The sequence below is a fragment of the Cydia fagiglandana genome, chromosome 5 (assembly GCF_963556715.1).
Source record: "Cydia fagiglandana chromosome 5, ilCydFagi1.1, whole genome shotgun sequence".
NCBI lineage: Eukaryota > Metazoa > Arthropoda > Insecta > Lepidoptera > Tortricidae > Cydia > Cydia fagiglandana.
This window is the reverse complement of record NC_085936.1, coordinates 2,111,330-2,133,187: the sequence shown is the minus strand read 5'-3', so window position 1 is coordinate 2,133,187 and position 21,858 is coordinate 2,111,330. Positions and strand designations below refer to the sequence as shown.

The window sequence follows — 21,858 nt, the reverse complement described above, 5'->3', positions numbered from 1 at the left end:
GTAACAACAGTAACAAAACAACGTACTCAACAAGAATTTATAACCTCCCGGTTTGTTATACAATACATTAAATGCACAGAATCGCCACTTATCTAGTTAAGGCTAACCTTACCGTCATTCACACAAATTATATAACATTCCCACGACTTGTTTATACTAAGTATCATATTATTAAACCACAGATCTATATTGGACTAGACGCATCAAATGCTACACTTGTGCAACACTATATGCGTGACTTTTTAAAGGATTCAATGGAGTCATGACAGGCCCGAAGCTTTTCTCGTTCAATGCCGTTAGAAGATGTTTGCCGTAAAAAAGTCACAAGCAGAAGTACCACTGCCATTTTGACATTGACATATTCGCTTATGTCTACGTAACTTACTTTCTATGCATCTCGCTTGTACTCGCATATTAGTGCAAGCGAGATGTGTAGGTACCTTTAGAAAGTAATTTACATAAACGTGACCGAATATGGCAATGTCAAAACTGGTGGTAGCCGTATGGTTCAAGTTCAATCAAAGTTAAAAATATAATTCATAATCTTCCTACAAACTGCCACCGACTATAGGTAACTAAGAACTAGATCATCCAAGCAGGACTATCTATCTAAAACACAAAGCACTCAGATCGGGTAATTTGTTGTATTCCTACGATGCCGCAAATACAATCAGCAGCATAAGTTGCTAAGCGGGCCAGATATTCAAAATGATCTTGACGCGACTTTATTGTTAAGAGATAAGAGCGTGTCAAGGTAATTTTGAACACCTCGCCCGCTTAGCAACTGGCTGCCGACTCTACATAAGTTAGGTGATTAAAGATGAGCCTCTTCTCTCGTGACGTAGGTAGGAAATAATTTCATTCCCATTCGTTCCATAGAACTGTGACGTCATACCTAGAACTAAACAATTTTAATTATTCCATAGACCATTATGCGCCACTTGCACCGTTACACTTACCCGGGTTTAACACCTGGAGTTACCATGGTTACCAGTACAATTTGACACTGGATTAACGGTTTAACTGCTTAACCCCGGGTTAGTGGGATGGTGCAAGTGACCTTAATAAGATTACCGATTACCGAGAACTACTATTAGATTGGCTGTCATAACTATAGGCCCCGTGCATGAACTAAAGGGGGCAGTACGAGTATAGGATCCGTCAGATTTTTGGCGGGAGGCGTAAATGTTTCCGATGTAGCCCACAAGATGGCAGAACCTTACTATGCACAAGGAAACGTACCGACGAGACCGGCAGATGGTAGCACTTGCTATGGCAATGTACATGTGCACATATGTTTCCGATTCAGGCCACAAGATGGCAGACCATCCAACGCGCACAGTCCCTAATAGGGGTGTATGGTCTGTGTTTTTATACAAAGTATAATATTATTAAACCAAGCAAAGCGTTCGTGTCACAATTGTAACACTTTTTGTGTCAATTGGATAATTTGCGTGTATTGTGTGATTTGGATTTCTTCCGCGCTTACTTTAAGGTCACTAAATTGAGTCAGAGGACCCTGAAGATCCGGAGAGGTGATTTTACGACGACTTGGTTTCTTATGATTATAGGGATCAACAATTCAACATAGCTGATCTTTTAAGTCAAATATTTAGTTATCGTCATATTAAAGCGTAACATTTTCTCTAATAACCCTGCATGTAGACATACAATGGCAACCTCTAGTTGATTGTAGCGGAAGAAACAATACCTACATCTCAGGCTGTCCATTGATCCCAGAAATGTACCGAGACCAAAGAAGATGAAAAACGAATAAGACGAATTAAAAAATAGGCAAGTTACAAAATTTCACCAAAGAAAATGATGACAAATAAAGAACACAGAGTGATATGATGAGGAACAAAACTAAACAAAAAACGAATGAGACGTGCGATGATGATACCGTTTCTAGCGTAGTCCATATACCTAATATGGGCGAAGATGAGTTTTTCCTCTGAAAGGTCAGAAGTCAGGGTAGATGAGGTCAAGGTCTGGTCCAGACATTCATTGTGGTCCAATCTTGCCTCACCAAACAAATTCAAACAGTTTGACAACTGTCAAACGTCACACACACACATTTCGTCTTCATTGCGAAGGCGCGTGGGAATGTCCTTACCACAATGCTATGAGAATTAATGGCCGCTTCATTATGCGGCATTGAGGGGTTTTCCTTAGAGAGGACAGTCTATGAGCTGAGCCCTTAACATAAGCCACGAGTTATATGTATATTTATCTTAGGGCTTTCCCATTTTCCCTCATAAATAAATTAAGGTCCGCTTACCATGTTTCTCCCAATGCAGCGATTAAAATAGGTATTTAGGTATATCACTTAATTTTTAGGGTTCCGTACCCAAAGGGTAAAACGGGACCCTATTACTAAGACTCTGCTGTCCGTCCGTCCGTCCGTCCGTCCGTCTGTCACCAGGCTGTATCTCACGAACCGTGATAGATAGACAGTTGAAATATTCACAGATGATATATTTCTGTTGCCGCTATAACAACAAATACTAAAAACAGAATAAAATAAAGATTTAAGTGGGGCTGCCATACAACAAACGTGATTTTTGACCGAAGTTAAGCAACGTCGGGCGGGGTTAGTACTTGGATGGGTGACCGTTTTTTTTTTGCCTTTTTTTGCATTATGGTACGGAACCCTTCGTGCGCGAGTCCGACTCGCACTTGCCTGGTTTTTAATCATATACGTATAAAAATCAGTACAACTCCCTGATTTATTCTACTCGTAATTTAATTTCAGACATCCTATCCCCAGATCCGGCTTTGGTTTCTACCAATGATGGATTGGACGGATTAATCTCTAATTAACTGAGATGTAGGAAGAATCCGAAGAATCTGAAGGAAACCGAGATGGACGCAGCAACAGCGCAGGATAGAGAAAAATGGAAAAGACAGACAAGGAGAGCTGACCCCAGATGATGGGAAAAAAGCTTAGGAGAAGAAGAAGAAGTAGGAAGAATCCTACATCTCAGATTAGGATCCTAAGATTTTTGTGCCAGTCTTTGAGTCACGGTTATTAAACAAAAGATTAAGTTTTAATTGATAATTTAATGCCTTAAGATGCTATTTGTATGTAATATCCGTCATTTGAGACAATAGTTTGTGAAAAACCATGAGACCATGATGTCAGCATTAACTTTAAACGTATTATCAGTTTAATTGAAATCTTAGTTTTTATCTGAAGCAATGGGAACTGAAAATAAATAAATGTTATCTTTTAGGTATCTTACCCATGTAATTACTTGGGTTAGAATTACTTTTGCATTTTGCAGTGAAGATGACTCAACAGAACATTTACATACTTTGCTACATTTACCAGCCCTGAAAATTGTCATATAACGTCGTGAATCTTAGGGCTGACACACATAACCATCCATGTGTGTCAGCTCTAAGATTCTCGATGTTTAACCTTTTGACTGTCAAAGTCGTCCAGCTACAGCCCAAAAACAACCTTCGTGCATTCTAACACGGTTCACTATAGCGCGCCGCGCACGATAGGCGTGTCATTTAATTTAAAGGGTTAAGGACATTTTTCCAACATCCAGCCATTTTCTATGACTGACCACTTGTAATGATATACTCTGTATCTTTAGGTACTTAAATAAAAGTTAACAAACAGTTTGTACATTTTCGGGTAGTTATAATATTTATTGGTTAATTATTACAAAACCGCCTGGATCGGTCACTGAACGACCTGACTCTAACCTACATTTTTTCGAGTCGATATTTTTTCTTTTATTAACAACATAAATTTAGTACATTAAAACAATCATAAGTACATAGGCAAAGGGTTAGGTAATACATATGTGGGTAGGGTAGAAAAGTGGTTTCAATCGATGTGTGGAAGGGAACCTACATTATTTAATCGTGTAATCGCCGGCTGAGAATACGTTTGTGCCAAATCCATTTTTAAGAAAAATCGTTTTTAAGGGTTCCCAAATTAATAAAAAAAAATGACACTAATAACTTTTTGAAAAAAGTTATTTTTCAAGAATGTTGTGCCATACTTATCCGTATTTTACTATAGGATTATTACACTCTCTTAACAGAAAGTTATCACAAAAGTGTGACGTATCCAACACTTTTGTGTCATATCATACACTTACTCATCAAAAACGGATATGGCAATATTAAGAATGCTTTTATTTTAAGATTACCACTATGTTCAAAATATCTGTATGGTACAATAAATAGTAAATATATGTGCCTAAATGATACGTAAGTTCTCAATTTTCTAAATGCCAAACTTTTCGAAATTTTCTTTTTGTTTCTTTTTGCTCTCCTGCAAACCAATGGAAGTGGCGTATGACACAAACGTATTCTCTAGATAGTAGATTTTGTTTACTTTTATTTCAATACCTAAAGATACAGAGTATAGTCATCTCGTCATGACTCATCGTGTCACTTTGATCACTATCTTGACTCACCGGTAATCAAAACAGCTTAATTATAAAAAAAAAACTTAATTGCATTGTTGCAAGTGCCATCCATCTTGCTGTGATTCATTTTTTTTTGTGTATCTGCCTTGAAATGTTGTTAGTACGGTCATCAATGTTAATCATTGATGTTGAGTACTTGGATTTTAAATGACAATAAGAATCTTTGTGATTTTAACATTTTGAAGGACAAATCAGAACACTAAATTATTCTACTTTGACTTTGGTATGTTTAGGAACTTGCAGTATATGATCAAAATATGATGGGAAATATCTTGATCGATTACATGATTTACGTGATACATTATGTAAGATAATTTCATATTGACTGAGTGAAATATTATTATAATTATTTTTGTAATATCAATTTCAACTATACATTGTATCAAATCCCATTCAAAGATCTAAACAGCTAAAAAATTCAGGTACAACCTGAAATTTATTTAGTGTTTCGGTAAGTACAACTAGCTACCTATGCTTCTGACAAGTTTCTAAACCTACCCACGCTACTTAGCCCCTTTCAATGTCATGCAAATTTTCCTCACACCTCCATATAAAGATGTCATAAACGACCGCCATTTCTGGCAGGATTTTGTCATGGTCCTAACGTCATGACACGTACGTTGACAAGTATTCGTCACGGTCGGGCATTGTAAGGGTGGCCGTGACATCGTGGATATCGCGTTTTTATTGTAAATTGTAACGCAGTGATGCAAAAAGCCTTCTAGTTATTGTTATGGCAAAGGGCAAACTGAGATGTACCGTAACTCGTCACGTGCCGAATATCGAATCTAGAATATTAGGTATCGAGGGCTTATCGATATTATTTGAAAATTACATATTATATGAAAATTACATGTAGCAGTACCTAAATAAAAATTACACATTAATAATACATATACATTACCTACACGATGCCGTTAGATACTACATAAAATAAGATTAAACAGATCTACAATTAATTAATTAAATCCACTCTAAAACACCGCTGTCAGTAAAACGGCACCAATTGTAAAATATTTAAATATGAGACTATTTATTTTGGTGTATTTCTGATATTTCACTGCTACTTGTAAAAGTTCCACCGGTTTTGCGTTAAAAAAAGTAAAAAAAAAAAGAATTGAATTACCTATATGTTTTTGATGTTGAAAGATACTGTAATCGGTTTCAATATAATTAAGAAATTCAAAAAATATTTTTTTAAATTTTTTTTTGCTCCATACAGCAAAACATGGGAAGTTGATTCATAGACAGATTTTTGAAATGTGTTTTTCTTTTTTTTTTCCAGTTGGACGCTCAACAGCGCTACACGCTCTTCCAGAGAGGCCTCTGGGAAACTGCCCAGCAAATACCTAAAGGGGGCATCAGGGATTTCCCCACACACAGACAGCTGCGCCTGCTGTCCATTATAGGACCCGCGGCGCTGCCACCGGATCAACTTGACAGGGTAAGTTCTATCCACGTGCGATGACCAAATCTTCCGTCGCAAGTTACGCGCGGCGCGCCACATCTTTCATTACCTTCTATAGATGGTCAAGCAAATCTTGTCGGTAGATAATTTTTTAGAAAAAAAAAACGGAGTTCTCTGGGCCTGGTGATGAAACATTGTCTATGATACGATATCCCTTTGCGCCTACATTTTTCTAATTTGCCGCCTTTTCCTACTGACAAGATGTGCTTGACCAACTATAAATTCTTATCTTTACGCCCCGTTAAGCCTATCATTAATGAAATAATTTGTTTTTCGTAAAATTTATTGTGACCGTAAAAACTGCTAAAGTAATGCCCAACCAAGCATAACAGCCGACAACGATTGAACAACTCATTCAATTGTTTACTATTTGTCTTATGCAAGCAATTCTAAATGTTATACACTTTTAACAAATTTTTCAGTCACATTATCTCTACTTACAATATGTTAAATATTATAGCATTCGAAAATGCTTCCCTTTGATTAAATTATAATTTCCCATTAACAATTTCCAGTACAACCGCCTCATCAACGACATGCTGGCAGTCTACAATAACGCCGAAATCTGCGCGTACAACGAGCCCTTCAAATGCGGTCTTCACCTCCAACCTGAGCTCCAACACATCATGTCACACTCACGAGATTGGGACGAGTTGCAACATGTCTGGACCGAGTGGAGAAGGAATACTGGAAGGAGGATTAGAGATCTTTATGAGCAGTTGGTTGAATTAACGAATCATGCTGCTCGACTTAACAGTAAGTTTGTTTCTAAAGTCCCTTTAAATGTAACATCTTAAACTGCTGGAAATTCAACACATCATGTCACACTCACGAGATTGGGACGAGTTGCAACATGTCTGGACCGAGTGGAGAAGAAATACTGGAAGGAGGATTAGAGATCTTTATGAGCAGCTGGTTGAATTAACGAATCATGCAGCTAGGCTTAACAGTAAGTTATTTTAAAGTCTCTTTAAAGGTACCTACTACCTAGCATCTTCAGTAGATTCCTAATACATCATGTCACACTCACGAGATTGGGACGAGTTGCAACATGTCTGGACCGAGTGGAGAAGGAATACAGGACGGAGGATTAGAGATCTTTATGAGCAGCTGGTTGAATTAACGAATCATGCAGCTAGGCTTAACAGTAAGTTGTTTCTAATCTCTTTCAATGTAGCATCTTTAATAGCACTTCAACACATCATATTACACTCAAGAGACTGGGACGAGTTGCAACATGTCTGGAACGAGTGGAGAAGAAATACTGGAAGGAGGATTAGAGATCTTTATGAGCAGCTGGTTGAATTAACGAATCATGCAGCTAGGCTTAACAGTAAGTTATTTTAAAATCTCTTTAAATGTAGCATCTTCATTAGATTTCTAACACATCATGTCACACTCACGAGACTGGGACGAGTTGCAACATGTCTGGAACGAGTGGAGAAGAAATACTGGAAGGAGGATTAGAGATCTTTATGAGCAGCTGGTTGAGCTGACGAATCACGCAGCTAAATTTAACAGTAAGTGAGGCATCGCATCTTCAACTAGAACTCCATATAATATCATGTTAGACTCAAGAGATTGGCATTTTTTTCTAGACGAAGTGGAGGAGGAATATTAGATAGAGAATCAAGGATCTACTACCCGCGGATCTAGTGAATAATCCTTTTCCACGGAAATGTACAAATGTGTCATGCTATTTCAGTGCCAAGATGTCCATCTTAAGTATTGCGTTAACGTTTCTTGTATGCGTAACATTTTATATTACAATATATTTTTCATTCCTTTCCAGATTTTACTGACGCCTCTGCTTACTGGATGTTCCCCTACGAGTCACAGAACATGAGACAGGAAGTCGATGAAGTTTGGGAACAGGTAAAATATCGTCATTAATATTTTTTCTCGTGTAAAACAATAAGTGTACTTTTATACGTTTACTAACAGAACAAATAATTGAAATGGTACAAACAAAACATGCTTCTTTTTCAATGTTGATGCACTAAACAAATCATGCCTTTAAAGTCTAGGCTGTTCAGCCGACGATCGCTCAAAATAAATAAAAAATCTGTTTTCATTTAATGAGGACAAACATGCAACGAACAAGTTCGCTCGCGGTGTTGCGTTTTCACCGCCTGTAGGTACTCTGTCTGTTTTGAGTTTTGAGCTCTGTAGCTCCTTAGCGATCATGGACGCTATTGAAGATAATTTGCTATCAGCTAGTATAACGTGTAATTTTTTTTAAACAATGAAAAAGAAGAAATTAATTTTATAATATTCAATGAGCTGCAACGTTTTTTCCTGATTCAAATTCAGGCAATTTAAAGCAGCTTTTAAGCTAAAATAAAACCTCTTATTCTCAGCATATAATTATACATTCTCCGGTCTTATTTCTGTCTGTTATATGACCCGTATTATTCTAATAAGTGACGAAATTTATCAAATTCATAATTTTGACGAAATAAAAATCAACATTTTCAGATCAAACCCCTCTACGAAGTCCTGCACGCCTACGTCCGCCGTCGCCTCCGCGAGGCCTACGGCCCCGAGCGCATCTCCCGTTCGGCCCCTATCCCAGCGCATATTCTTGGAGATATGTGGGGACAGAGCTGGGCAGGCATAGTCCCGTTCACACTACCATACCCTGGGAAGAACCTCCTTGATGTTACAGCTGAAATGAACCAACAGGTAGATTGTCGTGAGACCTACTGCTAAGAATCAAGAACCTTTCCATCCCAGCGGTCATCGGTGGTACAAACAATATGCACTCCCACTCACTGATGCTTATATCTGTCGGAGTATTATATCTGGCGATTCTCTGAACTATGTAACTGTTCTCTTAGAAATCTCTAAAATCTAACTAGGTACATTTCGCAGATAAAATTTCGAGCATTGCCCGCTCCATGTAATCTCAATTAAACGTATAATTCAATTACATTTCAGGGCTTCACCCCACTGACGATGTTCCAACTGGCCGAAGAGTTCTTCGTCTCCATGAACATGTCCGCCATGCCTGCAGACTTCTGGCCCTTGAGCGTGATCGAACAGCCCCCAGACCGTCATATCCACTGCCAGCCTTCAGCTTGGGACTTCTGCAACAGACATGACTACCGGTACGTTTAAACTTGTTGAGTTGGACCTGTAGTGTGTCGAACATGTCTGCCATGCCAGCAGACTTCTGGCCCTTGGGCGTGATCGAGCAGGTGGTGTACGTGAGGTGTAAATTTTAAAGCAAATATAATTTAACGTGTGTTTGATGTAGGATTTGCTACAAGCACTTAACTGTCGTTTTATATACCTATTTATTACGTTTATTGAAAACCAAATGAATAAGCATATATTATAAAATATCAACTGGTAGCTTACTTTGTAACTAAAACAGATGAAATATCCAAATAATTTATGCTTATTCTTGGAATGAGGGAGAGGCTCTGTACAAAAATATCCGTGATCAGGTTAAAATACGAGTACATATATTCAAATGTTTTACTTACCTACCACTGGAAGCTCACAATCTGACTTTATGTTACAGCATCAAAATGTGCACCCACGTGGACATGAAGGACCTGATCACCGCCCACCACGAGATGGCACATATCCAGTATTTCCTGGCTTACAGGAACCAGCCTAAGGTGTTCAGAGACGGGGCTAACCCAGGTTAGTGATATTAATTTACTTATTTATTCGGAGAAGCTAATGAAGAACATAATGGTTGTTTTTCAAACCATAGCCATATTTTACAAAGATTAAGGTTATTTTGAACAACTTTTACTATGAAACCAACCCCAAAATCATGACATAGGTAGGAGCAATTAGAGTGACATTAAGAAAGATGCCCGCAATTTGCGAACTTCGATTTTCGCGGATATAACCCAGGCTGTCAAGTAGAATGTGAAAGACAGACATAAATGGGAATTGCTCCAAATTCGTTATAATTCGTTCTTAACACTAACAGTAGGCATTCGAATATGTTTACGCGCGAAGGCCATTCTTATAACCCCTATTAACATGCAACGGTCGGTGCAAACGCATAGCAAAATTGCCTGGATAATTTTCTGAGGCGTTGTTAGTAATTGGTCATGTTTAACATGGTCAGAACAAGATTTCCTTTTACACGAACTATGCCAAACCTTTTAAAGAGCATCTTTTATTGCCAAAAAATAAGAGCGAGGCGAGATCACAAAAAAACCATTCTGAGAGATCAAGAAACTCGCATAGGAAGGGTCTCTGTAAACAAAATTTAAAATTAAACAGCAACATGCAATATTTATTTGAAAAGCTAAAATATTTTCAGTAACACAGTTATTGTTAGTACAATAAATCCAGCCGCCAACCCGTGTTGGGGCGCTTGGTTGCACAGATCAGTATTGCATGAGCAGTATGTGACGAATAGGTCTCCGTTGCCAGGCCTCCGTTGGCAGTTTTTCTCGTTTACTTCGTCTTCGATGTAGCCACATTGGCGGACGACACGGACTTTGCCGTATACTGTAATAGAAATATTAGATGTTTAGAGCTGGACGAAATCCCTGCCAAATACACGGTGACCAAAAAATAACTGCATTCCCGTAGCCAGTGAGGTTTTGGGATTATACTGAGCAACTTTTATTATGGGACCAACCCCGAAATCGAAAAATTCGGTTGTTTCATACATTTTGGCTGCTCCATTTTCTATGGGAGCGTAAATTTCTTTTTTCGCATTTCGGGTTTGGTCCCATAGTAAAAGTTGCTCAGTATATTCCCAAAACCTCCCTGGCAACGGGAATGCACTTATTTTTTAGCCACCACCCATTTTTTAGCTCACACTGTTAACTGACAGTTCGTAAACCTTATTACAAAAGGCATAAGGTCCACCGATTGACAGTTAGAGTGTTGCTCTTCTATTGAGTTTTGAAAAAAGTGACCAAAGTCTTAAAGACCAGTCGCCATAAGCCTAGGCCACCTGGGTCACTGTGACATCCGTCGAATTTTCTTTAGTAGGTATAGGCACAGATTATATTTTATATGTCTATAAGTCAGGATAGGTTAGCGAGCAGTTGATCACACTGGCTTAACAAGTATAAATTTTGGATCACATTTCCATTTTTTTTACATCATAATGTAGCCAAATAATTGTTCAGTGTAGTAGAAATATAAATAATGTATAAAGTCTAGGAAATAATCGTACACTTTTGACAGCTGAAGAAGACGGCGCTATGCGGCGTCATATATTTTAGGGCTCCTCTACAAGATGGGCCAACGCCGGCCACTCCAAGGGACGCATTTATGCGTTAGAGAGAGCAAGTGATATTGCTATCTCATTCTACCGCAGGGCTGTCTCCCTTGGAGTGGCCGGCGCTGGCCCATCGTATAGAGGAGCCATTAGGGTAAAATCATTATCAAAAGTCAACTTTTGATAGCCAGCGTTAAAGCATTATGTACAGAGCCGTACAGTTTTATCTGCATTAGAATTGCATTTTAGGATAAATTATTCACTCTCCATCTTAATAGACCGGCAGATCCTCGGTCAGAGTTGATAATTATGATCAGGAGTCTCTTAGCGAACAGTTGACCCTACCTACCTGGGCTGCAGGGCTCTATAAACCCTTCGCACTATACAGATATTACAGATATATAATACTCACTCTCCATCTTAATAGATCTGCAGATGGTCGGCTCAGACACGTTTATATGGTCAGGAGGGTCACGTAGCGAGCAGTTGACCACACCGAGGCTGAACGGGTCGAACTCTTCCCCGCATCGTGGGTCAAACGCGCTGTTGCAATCATAGCAGAAGATGGAAGATGCTGGAAATATATAAAAAAATCGTCATCTCCATGCCCATGGTAGTTTATGTCTAAAGATGGCACTTTAGTCATTCTACAATAGTTTTGTTCCTAGCCGTTATAAAGGTGACTAATTTCTTTATAAACTCGATAAAAATTATCTGATATTTTATTAAAAAACACAGGGTTCTTACTTTTCGAACAAAAACCAAAATGTTCGTTTGAAAATAAGTGCTATCGAGACTATGATAATGTTTACCCAGGTGTTAGCTGTTGTATTTATAAATGTTGATGTGTTTTTTTATGACTCGTGAAAAGGCCCTAGAGCCTCCTAGAGGCCTTTGGTTGATACAGTTTTTTTTTTATTGGCAATTGTTAAATAGTAGCAAGACCGAATTTAAACTGAAGTCAAGCCGGTTTCTAGCGTAACGAATAGATTATATTATAATATGTATTACTGGACGATGGACTAGTATTAGAGCCAAGTTCAACAGCGTATGTCGATATTCCGACACCACGTAGGGCTTCATTCGGGTCACACACAGTACATATCCTGCACGGTAACGATATCGATTACGTGGGAATTTTTGATTCAAAGTAGGTATTGATACATACAATCAATATTTTATTTCTAGTCCACTCCTTGATATAGGCTGCTCCCTTTTAAGCCATTAATTTATTCGCCAAAGGACAGGGCCTCAGGGCATTGACTAACGGCGCGATTCGGGAAATGAATTATGGTAACATTCCATTGCTGGCCGCAGCTGCACTACTCGTACTGAACGCGTCGGTGTTAATGTCAATTTCCGTAGTAAAATGAACAGTAATGCAGTTCTCGTTGGAAATGGACTTTCACCTTTAGAGATTCACTAGATATGAAATAGTAAATATATGTGACGTCTCACGGCAAAAGGTACCTTATGGCGAATTCGAATTGAGCTGGTGGAGTGAAAAAGGTACATCTGACAATATTATTTAGCTAGACCATTCCAAGACCGGCCAATGTGGCACTGTTTGGGGGAGGCCTATATCCAGCAGTGAACGTCCTTTGGCTGACTGATGATGAGTCCATTCCCACAGATAAAGAAATACAAATAATAGAATAGAGTAGTTGTAACTAGGTCAAGTGACATAATCCAACACAATATAAACGCAATAGTTATTCTGACTGGATTTCAAGGTAATAAGAACAAAATTACACAACCTTCACACATTGTTATAAAATATTATAATTTATAAATAGGCCTCTGCGTTTTACGCATTCAATTTCTTATTTCACAGTTTGATTTGATCATAGTTCTTTGTATTTATTTTACATACTATCGGTTTCCTAATAGTTATGAGCAATCGAGAATGAATAATTAATGATCATGAATATGCACTATTTATATGATTGATCATTTAGATCAGCGGTCGGCAACCTGCGGCCCGCGGGCCGCATGCGACTCGTGAACCTGTCACTTGGCTATTTTGTATGTAATAGTGACAAACGACAATGTCTCATAAAGTCATAAATATTAACAAAGTACGGCCCGCATCACCTCCGTTAACTACTATGTGGCCCTTGGCTGCTAAAAAGTTTGCGACCGCTGATTTAGATCAAAGTCGTGTTTATATTAAAGTTGTTTCATTTTTTGAGGTCTCGATCGATTTTGTTGTGAGGATCAAATGTGATACGTCCCACGGGTAAAGGTACCTATGGCGGTTGACGCTTACGCTATTATTAACGCCGCTCCAAATTGCGACGCTATGCGGCGTAAGCGCCAGCCGATATAAGGTACCTTTACCCGTGGAACATCAAAAATGTATGTCCATGTGAGTAATTTCAAATTCTCATATAGTAGAATATTTTATTACTATATCTTGACGACCGTTAGTGTTTGAAAAAAAAACACTAAAATTATTATTTTTAGTGTTTAAGTAATAGCTCTCGTGGATGAAAGTCTCAAGTACTTAGATCCTTTCAATTTATTTCTGAAAGATGAACGACATTTAGTGTCTCTGAGATCCACTAAATGTCGTTCATCTTTCAGAAATAAATTGAAAGGATCTAATTTTGAAGTTAATTTGACATGCTCACTGGGCCAAAAGACCCAACGCAAAGTTAAGTATGAATAGTTAGATGCCTAACTTAACTTTGCGTTGGGTCTTTTGGCCCAGTGAGCATGTCAAATAAACTTCAAAATGTATAGGTTTTTAAGTACTCAGATAAAAAGGTCACTCACCATATTGAGCACAACTGACGAAAACCACCAAAATGAGCCCTGCACTAAACGCGGACGCCATCGCTGCCCTTGCCCCACTGATAGTACACACTGGTTTGAATTAGGTTACGACGGACAGGTATAACTTAATTAGTGGAGTTACTGGGCCCGATTCGGATTTTGAAATAGACATCTATTACATATCTTTTAGACATCACCAAGATACGATAACGATATGTTTAAGATCTAACCTGTCAAATTTGACATTTGCGCGATTCTGGAGATACTCTTGAACGATTTCCACAGGATATGACTTGAGATCCAATTCACATCTAATATATCTTACTCTATTTAACGTAAAAGTGACATTGGTTGCCCGAATTGCGCTGCAAAAGAGAACTAGTTGATATATAAACTATAACGTAATATCTAGAATCGATCTAATACGTGTCTGCTCTTGTGAATATCTTGAAGTTCGAATACGGCAGTAGAGCATTTAGTAAATGGAGACGTCAAGGCTGTCATTTTCTGTACGAAACAGTCTGCCGATTTTTGCGGGGGAGGGGACGTCAAATGTATTGCTATTTCTACATGATTTGTACGTAACAAACAAATAGCCATGTCAGTCCATACAAAAGTTTGCACAATTGTGCAAGCTTTTCGGCAGAGATAGGGTTTGCACGACGGATCCGAAATGTATGGGAAGATCCGCGGATCCGGATCTAGATCCGGATAATTTCATACATTTCGGATTCGGATTGGAAACCCTAGGCAGAGGGGTAAGCTATTAAAGGAGACTCCAGTTATTAAATGCTCTAAGATCGTGAGCGAAGCGTATGCTATGTTATAAATTAGAAAAAAACCGACGTGATCAGCGATCAGCCGTCATAGAAAATGGCATGTCGTACGCCCTGGTCCGGGCAAGGCCCGGTCTAGCGTGAGTCATCCTTAATCCAGGCGATTGCTACATACATTACATATCCTTATTGGCGATGGCGGCCGCAATAATATTGGAGCGGTGTTCATAATACCGTAAACGCCAACCGTCATAAGGTACCTTTGGCCGTGGAACGTCACATATCTTTACTATTTTATATCTAGTGAATCTCTCATTCATATCCCGAATCGCGCCGTCTATCTTTTAATAAAAAACTGATTGATTGAAAGTAGATCACGAAAGACAAATAGCATTAAGTTAAGATGCAGTATTGCCATCTAAAGTGAGGGCCTACCGCGAACCTCGTTCAAACGTGTTGCCTCTCGGTCGCACTTGTAAATTCGCACGTAAGTGTAACAGCGAGGTAACACGTCGAACATGATTCGCGGTAGGCCTTCTGTTTCGACATTTATGGAACGTGCGTATTAGGAAACTGAGACAGTGCCTATGTATTTCGTGTTACATCGTTCGCTAAATAGCAGTGCAACTTTTTGGCTTATTAATTGAGATACTTCACTTGAAATGGTTAACTGTTAGACGCACCACAATTGATCGGTCGCAGTATAAAAAGTTCACAGAAACTTAATACTAACGATGAACATTGTGTTTAACACTCCCAAACACCACTCAACGGCCCGATTCGAACTTTAAGATACGTCAATTAATAGATCCAGAAACGATATGTCAGTGTCAAATGAGACGTTTCTTCAAACAAAAACGACACTTTTGAAACTGACACAATAATCCATTTCGTTTCTAGATCAATTAATTGACGTATCTTAAAGTTCGAATCGGAGGGCTAGTCACTAACAACACGACATGTCTTGTCACAGTTTTACTTAAGACGAAACAGGAGCTGTGTTTTAAATATTTTAGGTAAATATACCCGTCTCGCTAACGGAAGCGGCTCCTAAAACAAGTGCGATAAGGACAAGGCGAAAAATCCTGTGTAAAAATCTCAAAAATCGAGGTTTCGTACTCGACTGTTTCCTCCTCCAAAACTTAACCAATCGTAACCAAATTTGGAAATCTAAATGATTATAAATTATCTGTGTCGAACCGTTTTGCTTTTTTGGCTAATTGATACCAGTTTTGAATACTACGCCTCTCATTGCGGCATAGTCAATGAGGCCATTTTGGCCATTTTTGAAGGGATCTAGCGCCTTAAAAAAAAATATCAAAAAAAAAAACAAAACGGTCCGACATAGATATTGACAATATTAATCGGTGTTGAAAAAATCATTGCTCTAGCATCAAAACCTATGGAGGAAACAGTCGAGTACGTTTGTATGGAGAAATGGCCACTCCTGTTGGCTCTTAACGGATAAAATATCGACGCACCACAATCAGTCGGTCGCAGTATAGAAAGTTCACGGAAATTAATACTAACGATTACGATAGCGTTACGCAACTCGCGCGCATCTTGCTGCGCTCGCGCCGACCCATGATCTACAGGGCTGGAAGTGCCGCATATATTAATACAATACAATACAATACAATACAAATACTCTTTTTTGCACACCTCAATAAAAGAAGACAATACAAAAGAAAACAGAAATACAAGCAGAGGTAAACAACAGGCGATCTTATCGCTAAAAAGCAATAATTTAAGTAGGTTTTCTTTATGCTTAGAATAAATTAAAAAGTGGAATAACTACACTGCCTTGGGTGTGACTTGAACTCATGGCCTCTGGATTCTGGATTCATATCTCACCCAAGGCAGTAATTTTTCCACTTTTTCATTTATTTATTCCAAGCTTAATAGCATCGTTCGCAGACGTTTCTGATCGTTAAAAATATAGCAATTATGAACTAAAGATATTAAGCCGAAATAACTCTTCAAAATCCCTAGCAAATATTTTGCTTGGTGGGAGGAACCAGATCACAAGTCAATTTTGACCATCATTTGTGTCAGAAAGTGCCGTTTTTGGTACAAAAATATTGATTTATAAAATTAAACTATCGCGAAATATTCCGACTAATTGCCGCTGCATGTATAAATATTTCGGATTTTAATTCCCGGAAAAACTGAGAAAAATAAGAATACAGAAACAGTACTGAAGTAGATACATATTTATACTGTGTTGTGCCACTTTCAACGGTTGGCAAACGGTTCGGAATAGTGGTGCCAATAAAATGACACCAGAATTCACATGAATTTTAATAGCTTTTAGAGTTACAACGCATTTAAGAAATATAAATAGATTAGAAAAAAATACACTAAAGCTCTTTGCGATACAAGTCAAAATTTTCCATTTCCAAAATTAATTCCTTTATTTCCTGTGATTATTTTGTGTGAAATTGTGACTCTTGGTTTAACCTAAGACCTTCGCTTCGCTCTGTAGATAAAATAATCAATTAATAACCGCTGTCACTTCCAGCAAGTTTTTTCTAGAGCAAAAGCGGCCAAGTTCAGGGCACTCCACTTAACTTACTGTGTACCACTCTGAACTGTGTTTTGACACAGAGTTAATGACGATCCGATTTTACCGTTTCATTAACTAGTTGTTTTATCGTGAAAATGGGCCTTTTAAGCCGTTAAAAATGGTTCTGACTGCCGTATTCGAACTTCAAAATATTCACAAGAGACAACACGTACTAGATCCATTCTAGATGCGTTATAGTTTAGATATCAACTAGTTCTCTTTTGCAGCGCAATTCGGGCAACCAACGTCACTTTTACGTAGATATCGTAAGATATCTATTAGATGTGAATTGGATCTCTAAGTCATATCCTGAGGAAATCGTTTAAGAGTATCTCCAGAATCGCGCAAATGTCAAATTTGACAGGTTAGATCTTAAACATATCGTTATCGTATCTTGGTGATGTCTAAAAGATATCTAATTGATGTCTATTTCAAAATCCGAATCGGGCCCTGACTATTTTGTAATGCGATATTTTGTGATTCAAGGACCGTATATGACTAAATCTTTTAGATATAGGAACGAAAAGACCTTTCCAACTTTACTGTAGACATAAAAAAATGTAAGGCCTAATTTTCGTCATTATCCAGGGCGTTAAACCCTCTAATTATATACATTTTTACATGATGAGATTAGATGAAAACATTACGAGTACATCATGATCAAATAATGAAGGTTATTAAGTCAGGTCGTTCAGTGACATATCCAGGTGGTTTTGTTTTTGGTTGGTTAACCAATAAATGTTATACCCGATAATGTACAAATTATTTGTTTATTTATATAAGAACCTAAGGATACAGAGTATAAGTATCCTCTAATATTTTATTTATTTATTTATAACTGGTCCACTCCTTTTATGAAGAACAGCAACATACCTAACAGTATAATTTCTTGAAAAAACCTCGGAAAGGAATTTCATCCCACGGCCGGAGCGTTCGCGGAAGGAAACTATGTAATTTATTAACCTGTTAATTAACCAGCAAACTAAAAGGTTTTATTTAAATGTCTTTCTACATTTTTAATAGAATGTAGAACGCGGTATGTATTTGGGGTCATCCATTAATTACATCACACGTTTAGGGGGAGGGAGGGGGTCAAGAAAATGTGACATATTGTGACATGGGGAGGGGGGGAGACACAAACTTTGTGACGTCACTTTAACTTCATCAGTAACCGAAAATTTATTTAAATTATTTTATTCGCTGTACATTTAAATAACAAGTTTTTAAAACGATAATCGTTTTTATATTCCTTTAATTTTCTTTCCTAAGCAGTTTTGGGTTATAAAATTAGTAATATTTATATCGTCAAAAATATTTTGATAAAATATTAATAATACTTAGGTACCTACTTACTTAATTCGATTTGGCAATTTCGTAGAAAAAATGTGACGTCACATTAGGGGGGAGGGGTTTGCCAAATGTGACCAAGTGTGACAAGGAGGGGGGGAGGGGTCAAAAAACCTAAAAATTCGTGTGACGTAATTAATGGATGACCCCTTTTATGAAATAGGAGGCAAACTGGCAAACGAGCAGACGAATCGCTTGATGGTAAGCAATTGCCGTCGCCCTTGGACACATGGGCATGGGTTACAAGTGCGTTACCGGCCTAAGCTGAGAGTAGGTTTGTTTCTTGAACATTTGAAGGTCGTTTCGATCCGGAAATATCGCAGGCAGTTCATTCCACTGTTATCTGTGCAACTTGTGCAAGTTTATAGTTAAACGCACAGTTGTGAACTGTCAAATGGCAGTTTTTAGGGTTCCGTACCTCAAAAGGAAAAAACGGAACCCTTATAGGGTCACTCGTGCGTCTGTTTGTCTGTCCGACCCCCCCCCCCCCTTTATCTTTAAAACTACTGGGCCTAAAATTTGGAAAAAAATACACATAATAGTACTTTACCTATATAGATGACAGAAAAATCTATTAGAAATGTGCAGTCAAGCGTGAGTCGGACTTATGTACGGAACCCTTAATAAACTTGTAAGATACAGGTAGCGGTATAACTATAAATATTATATTTATAACTACTAAAGACAAGTTATACACGTAATCATATTTATAGCTTCCGATTGGCTCTAACGGCTCGATTCTGAAAATGTATTAGATCTCTACTAGACCTCGACAAGTTACGATATGGATAATTTAAAGATAAGATAATAATCAATTTAAAGATTTAATTAGATTTAAAGATTTAGAGATTTAATTTAAAGGTAAGATAGGTATGTCAAATTTGACGTTTCCGCGATTCTGGAGGTCCTCTTGAACGATTTCGATAAGATAGATATGTCAAATTTGACGTTTCCGCGATTCTGGAGGTCCTCTTGAACGATTTTGACTAGTTATGACTTAGATATCCAAGTCACATCTAGTCGATATCTAATGTAAATCTAGTTGATCTCTATATCGTTTCTAGATCTTGTGATTATCTCGTTTCCCGAATACGCGTGTAAGTATCTAGTAACTCAGCTTACGAACTCGTGCTCAAGTTAGCACTTTATCACAATAAATATATATGCCAGTAGATTAACTAACAAAAACTATTTTAACTATTTATTATTGGACAGAACATACGCAATGCGAACAAATTAAAAACACGTATGTATACTCCTGAGACCATACCAAAACCAACCTACATAGTTTTGTCAGGTTCTTTATTTTCCACCAAGCCTTGGTGGGGAGCAACAGTTTGTCCACCGTTCCGACGTTGCACTTTACTCTTTAGAAGCAGGACAAAAAATTTGAGACTATGATGAGGACAATCAATAATAGCGCTTTCTCTGCTACTCCTCTGAACGTTCAAGGCGTTCGAATAAGGCCATCTCTTTTGGTCACCTCTCCCCTCTTTTGTCTCCTCTGTGGTATTGTCCCTCTGGGAGGCTGATTGTAGCACGATCAAAAGTGAATGCGACAAGGTACCTCGATCAGTCGAGCTAAAGACCGATATATCCAGTTGGTCATCTCTCCCCTCTTTTGTCTCCTCTGTAGTATTGTCCCTCTGAGAGGCTGATTGTAGCACGATCGTGTGAAATAGTGAATGCGACAAGGTACCTCGATCAGTCGAGCTAAAGACCGGTATATCCAGTTGGTCATCTCTCCCCTCTTTTGTCTCCTCTGCAGTATTGTCCCTCTGAGAGGCTGATTGTAGCACGATCGTGTGAAATAGTTAATGCGACAAGGTACCTCGATCGGTCCAGCTAAAGACCGGTATATCCAGTGATTATAGCGCTTGCAACGTAACTGACCGTAGTAAAAAAGACTGAACCTGTATTTTGTTAAAATATTGTTAGATTCATGACAGAAACAGACTTACGAGGGGCGAACTGGAAGTTTTTAGAACAGAGAACATTGTATTACTTATATAATACCTGTTGGCGACTGGCTGGCACGCGGCCTCCTTCGAACGTATTGTTTGTGAAGTATTTTAATTTGTGTTTGACAATCAGTCTGCCTGTCACCGCCTATCTATTAAGTTCTTGTTATTCTTTCATAAATAATTTAATTATAATATTTGTATAATATCTACGTGTTTCCATTATATCACCAATTCATCATACAGTCCACTTCACTAGCTATCAATACCAATTAGGCAGTCAATCTTTATTTTCATTATTTCCATTCTTTCATTATAATAGAATCACCCTGAAACACTCACACATTCTCCCAAGTCTTCATTATAAAAATTGCACAATAAAAATGACGCGAATCAAAATTACGTGAGCAAAAATTGGAATTAAAAGTACGAGTACCTATAATTTTCACATTCGCAGCAACCTTAAAATACAAATGACAACCGAATAAAATATATCTGATAAAATAATAATAATTAAAATTTATACCAACACCTTCGCTGCGGCAATTAGTATAAGTATAACTCGTAATCAACCATACTTTGTATAGGGTCTTTCGACCCCCTACCGCAGTGAACGTGTTAAAAAGAAAATTATACCTTTTTTGTTAGATATATTATTATGATCTCTGAGTGGCCTATCCTAAAAACTTTCAGTGCTACCTGCCTACCATATAATATGCTCGTTAATTGCCAATAAGGCCAGTAATTAAACTGAAGTTTTTATAAGAAATGTGAAATGTGAGCTTGTAATAATTATTGATATAGCGTGTGGAGTCGCAGTTATATTCCATATGTTATAATGGGCCTTAAAAGAAACTAACGCGATACAAAATACAAGACAGGGGCCATTCATCTCAAGTGAGCAGTAACAAAAATAGAGATACTGCTCTTAAAAATACGCCAATTAGATTTGGATGAATGCCTAGAAAAATGTCATCATCATCATCATCACAGCCATAAGACGTCCACTGCTGAACATAGGCCTCCCCCTTGGACCTCCATACCATATCATATCATGTCATAGAAAAATGTATTCGATTTCTATTAATGAGAAACTTTACGAGAAGAATATTTGCAATAAAAAACTCATTCTATGTCCATTCTTAATAGTAGTAGTAGTAGTAAAATACTTTATTGTACAAAAAGAAACATAAAACATGAAAAAGCACACATCATTAATCACATCATTAATAGTTTTAATTTAACGCTGAAAATAGCACATCGCGCGTTTTTTTCTGGATGGGAGCGCCGCGTCAAAAGCGA

General features: G+C 37.9%; 2 protein-coding genes across 2 annotated transcripts in view; one reads left to right on the top strand and one right to left on the bottom strand.

The window, feature by feature from the left end:
- The window catches only part of LOC134664276 (angiotensin-converting enzyme), a 206,487-nt gene that overhangs the window by 17,773 nt on the left and 166,856 nt on the right, over window positions 1-21,858 (top strand). Inside the window, exons 2-7 of the mRNA XM_063520829.1 lie at window positions 5,740-5,898; window positions 6,438-6,678; window positions 7,715-7,797; window positions 8,401-8,607; window positions 8,863-9,032; window positions 9,452-9,576. Of these exons, the coding sequence (XP_063376899.1) occupies window positions 5,740-5,898; window positions 6,438-6,678; window positions 7,715-7,797; window positions 8,401-8,607; window positions 8,863-9,032; window positions 9,452-9,576 (985 nt within the window). The remainder of the gene's footprint in view (window positions 1-5,739; window positions 5,899-6,437; window positions 6,679-7,714; window positions 7,798-8,400; window positions 8,608-8,862; window positions 9,033-9,451; window positions 9,577-21,858) is intronic.
- LOC134664672 (uncharacterized) lies at window positions 10,199-13,969 on the bottom strand. The gene is made up of 3 exons (XM_063521417.1): window positions 13,907-13,969; window positions 11,541-11,702; window positions 10,199-10,404 (listed from the first exon to the last, which is right to left on the bottom strand). The coding sequence occupies exons 1-3, from the start codon at window positions 13,965-13,967 to the stop codon at window positions 10,199-10,201; spliced, it is 429 nt and encodes a 142-aa protein (XP_063377487.1). The 5' UTR covers window positions 13,968-13,969.

Coding starts and splice junctions, on each gene's coding strand:
- LOC134664672 (XM_063521417.1), bottom strand. CDS start 13,967: ATGGCGTCCGCGTTTAGTGCAGGGCTCATTTTGGTGGTTTTCGTCAGT. Junction 11,703..13,906: donor CGTCAGTTGTGCTCAATATG/GTGAGTGACCTT, acceptor ATATATTTCCAG/CATCTTCCATCTTCTGCTAT. Junction 10,405..11,540: donor CAGATCTATTAAGATGGAGA/GTGAGTATTATA, acceptor TTTCTATTACAG/TATACGGCAAAGTCCGTGTC.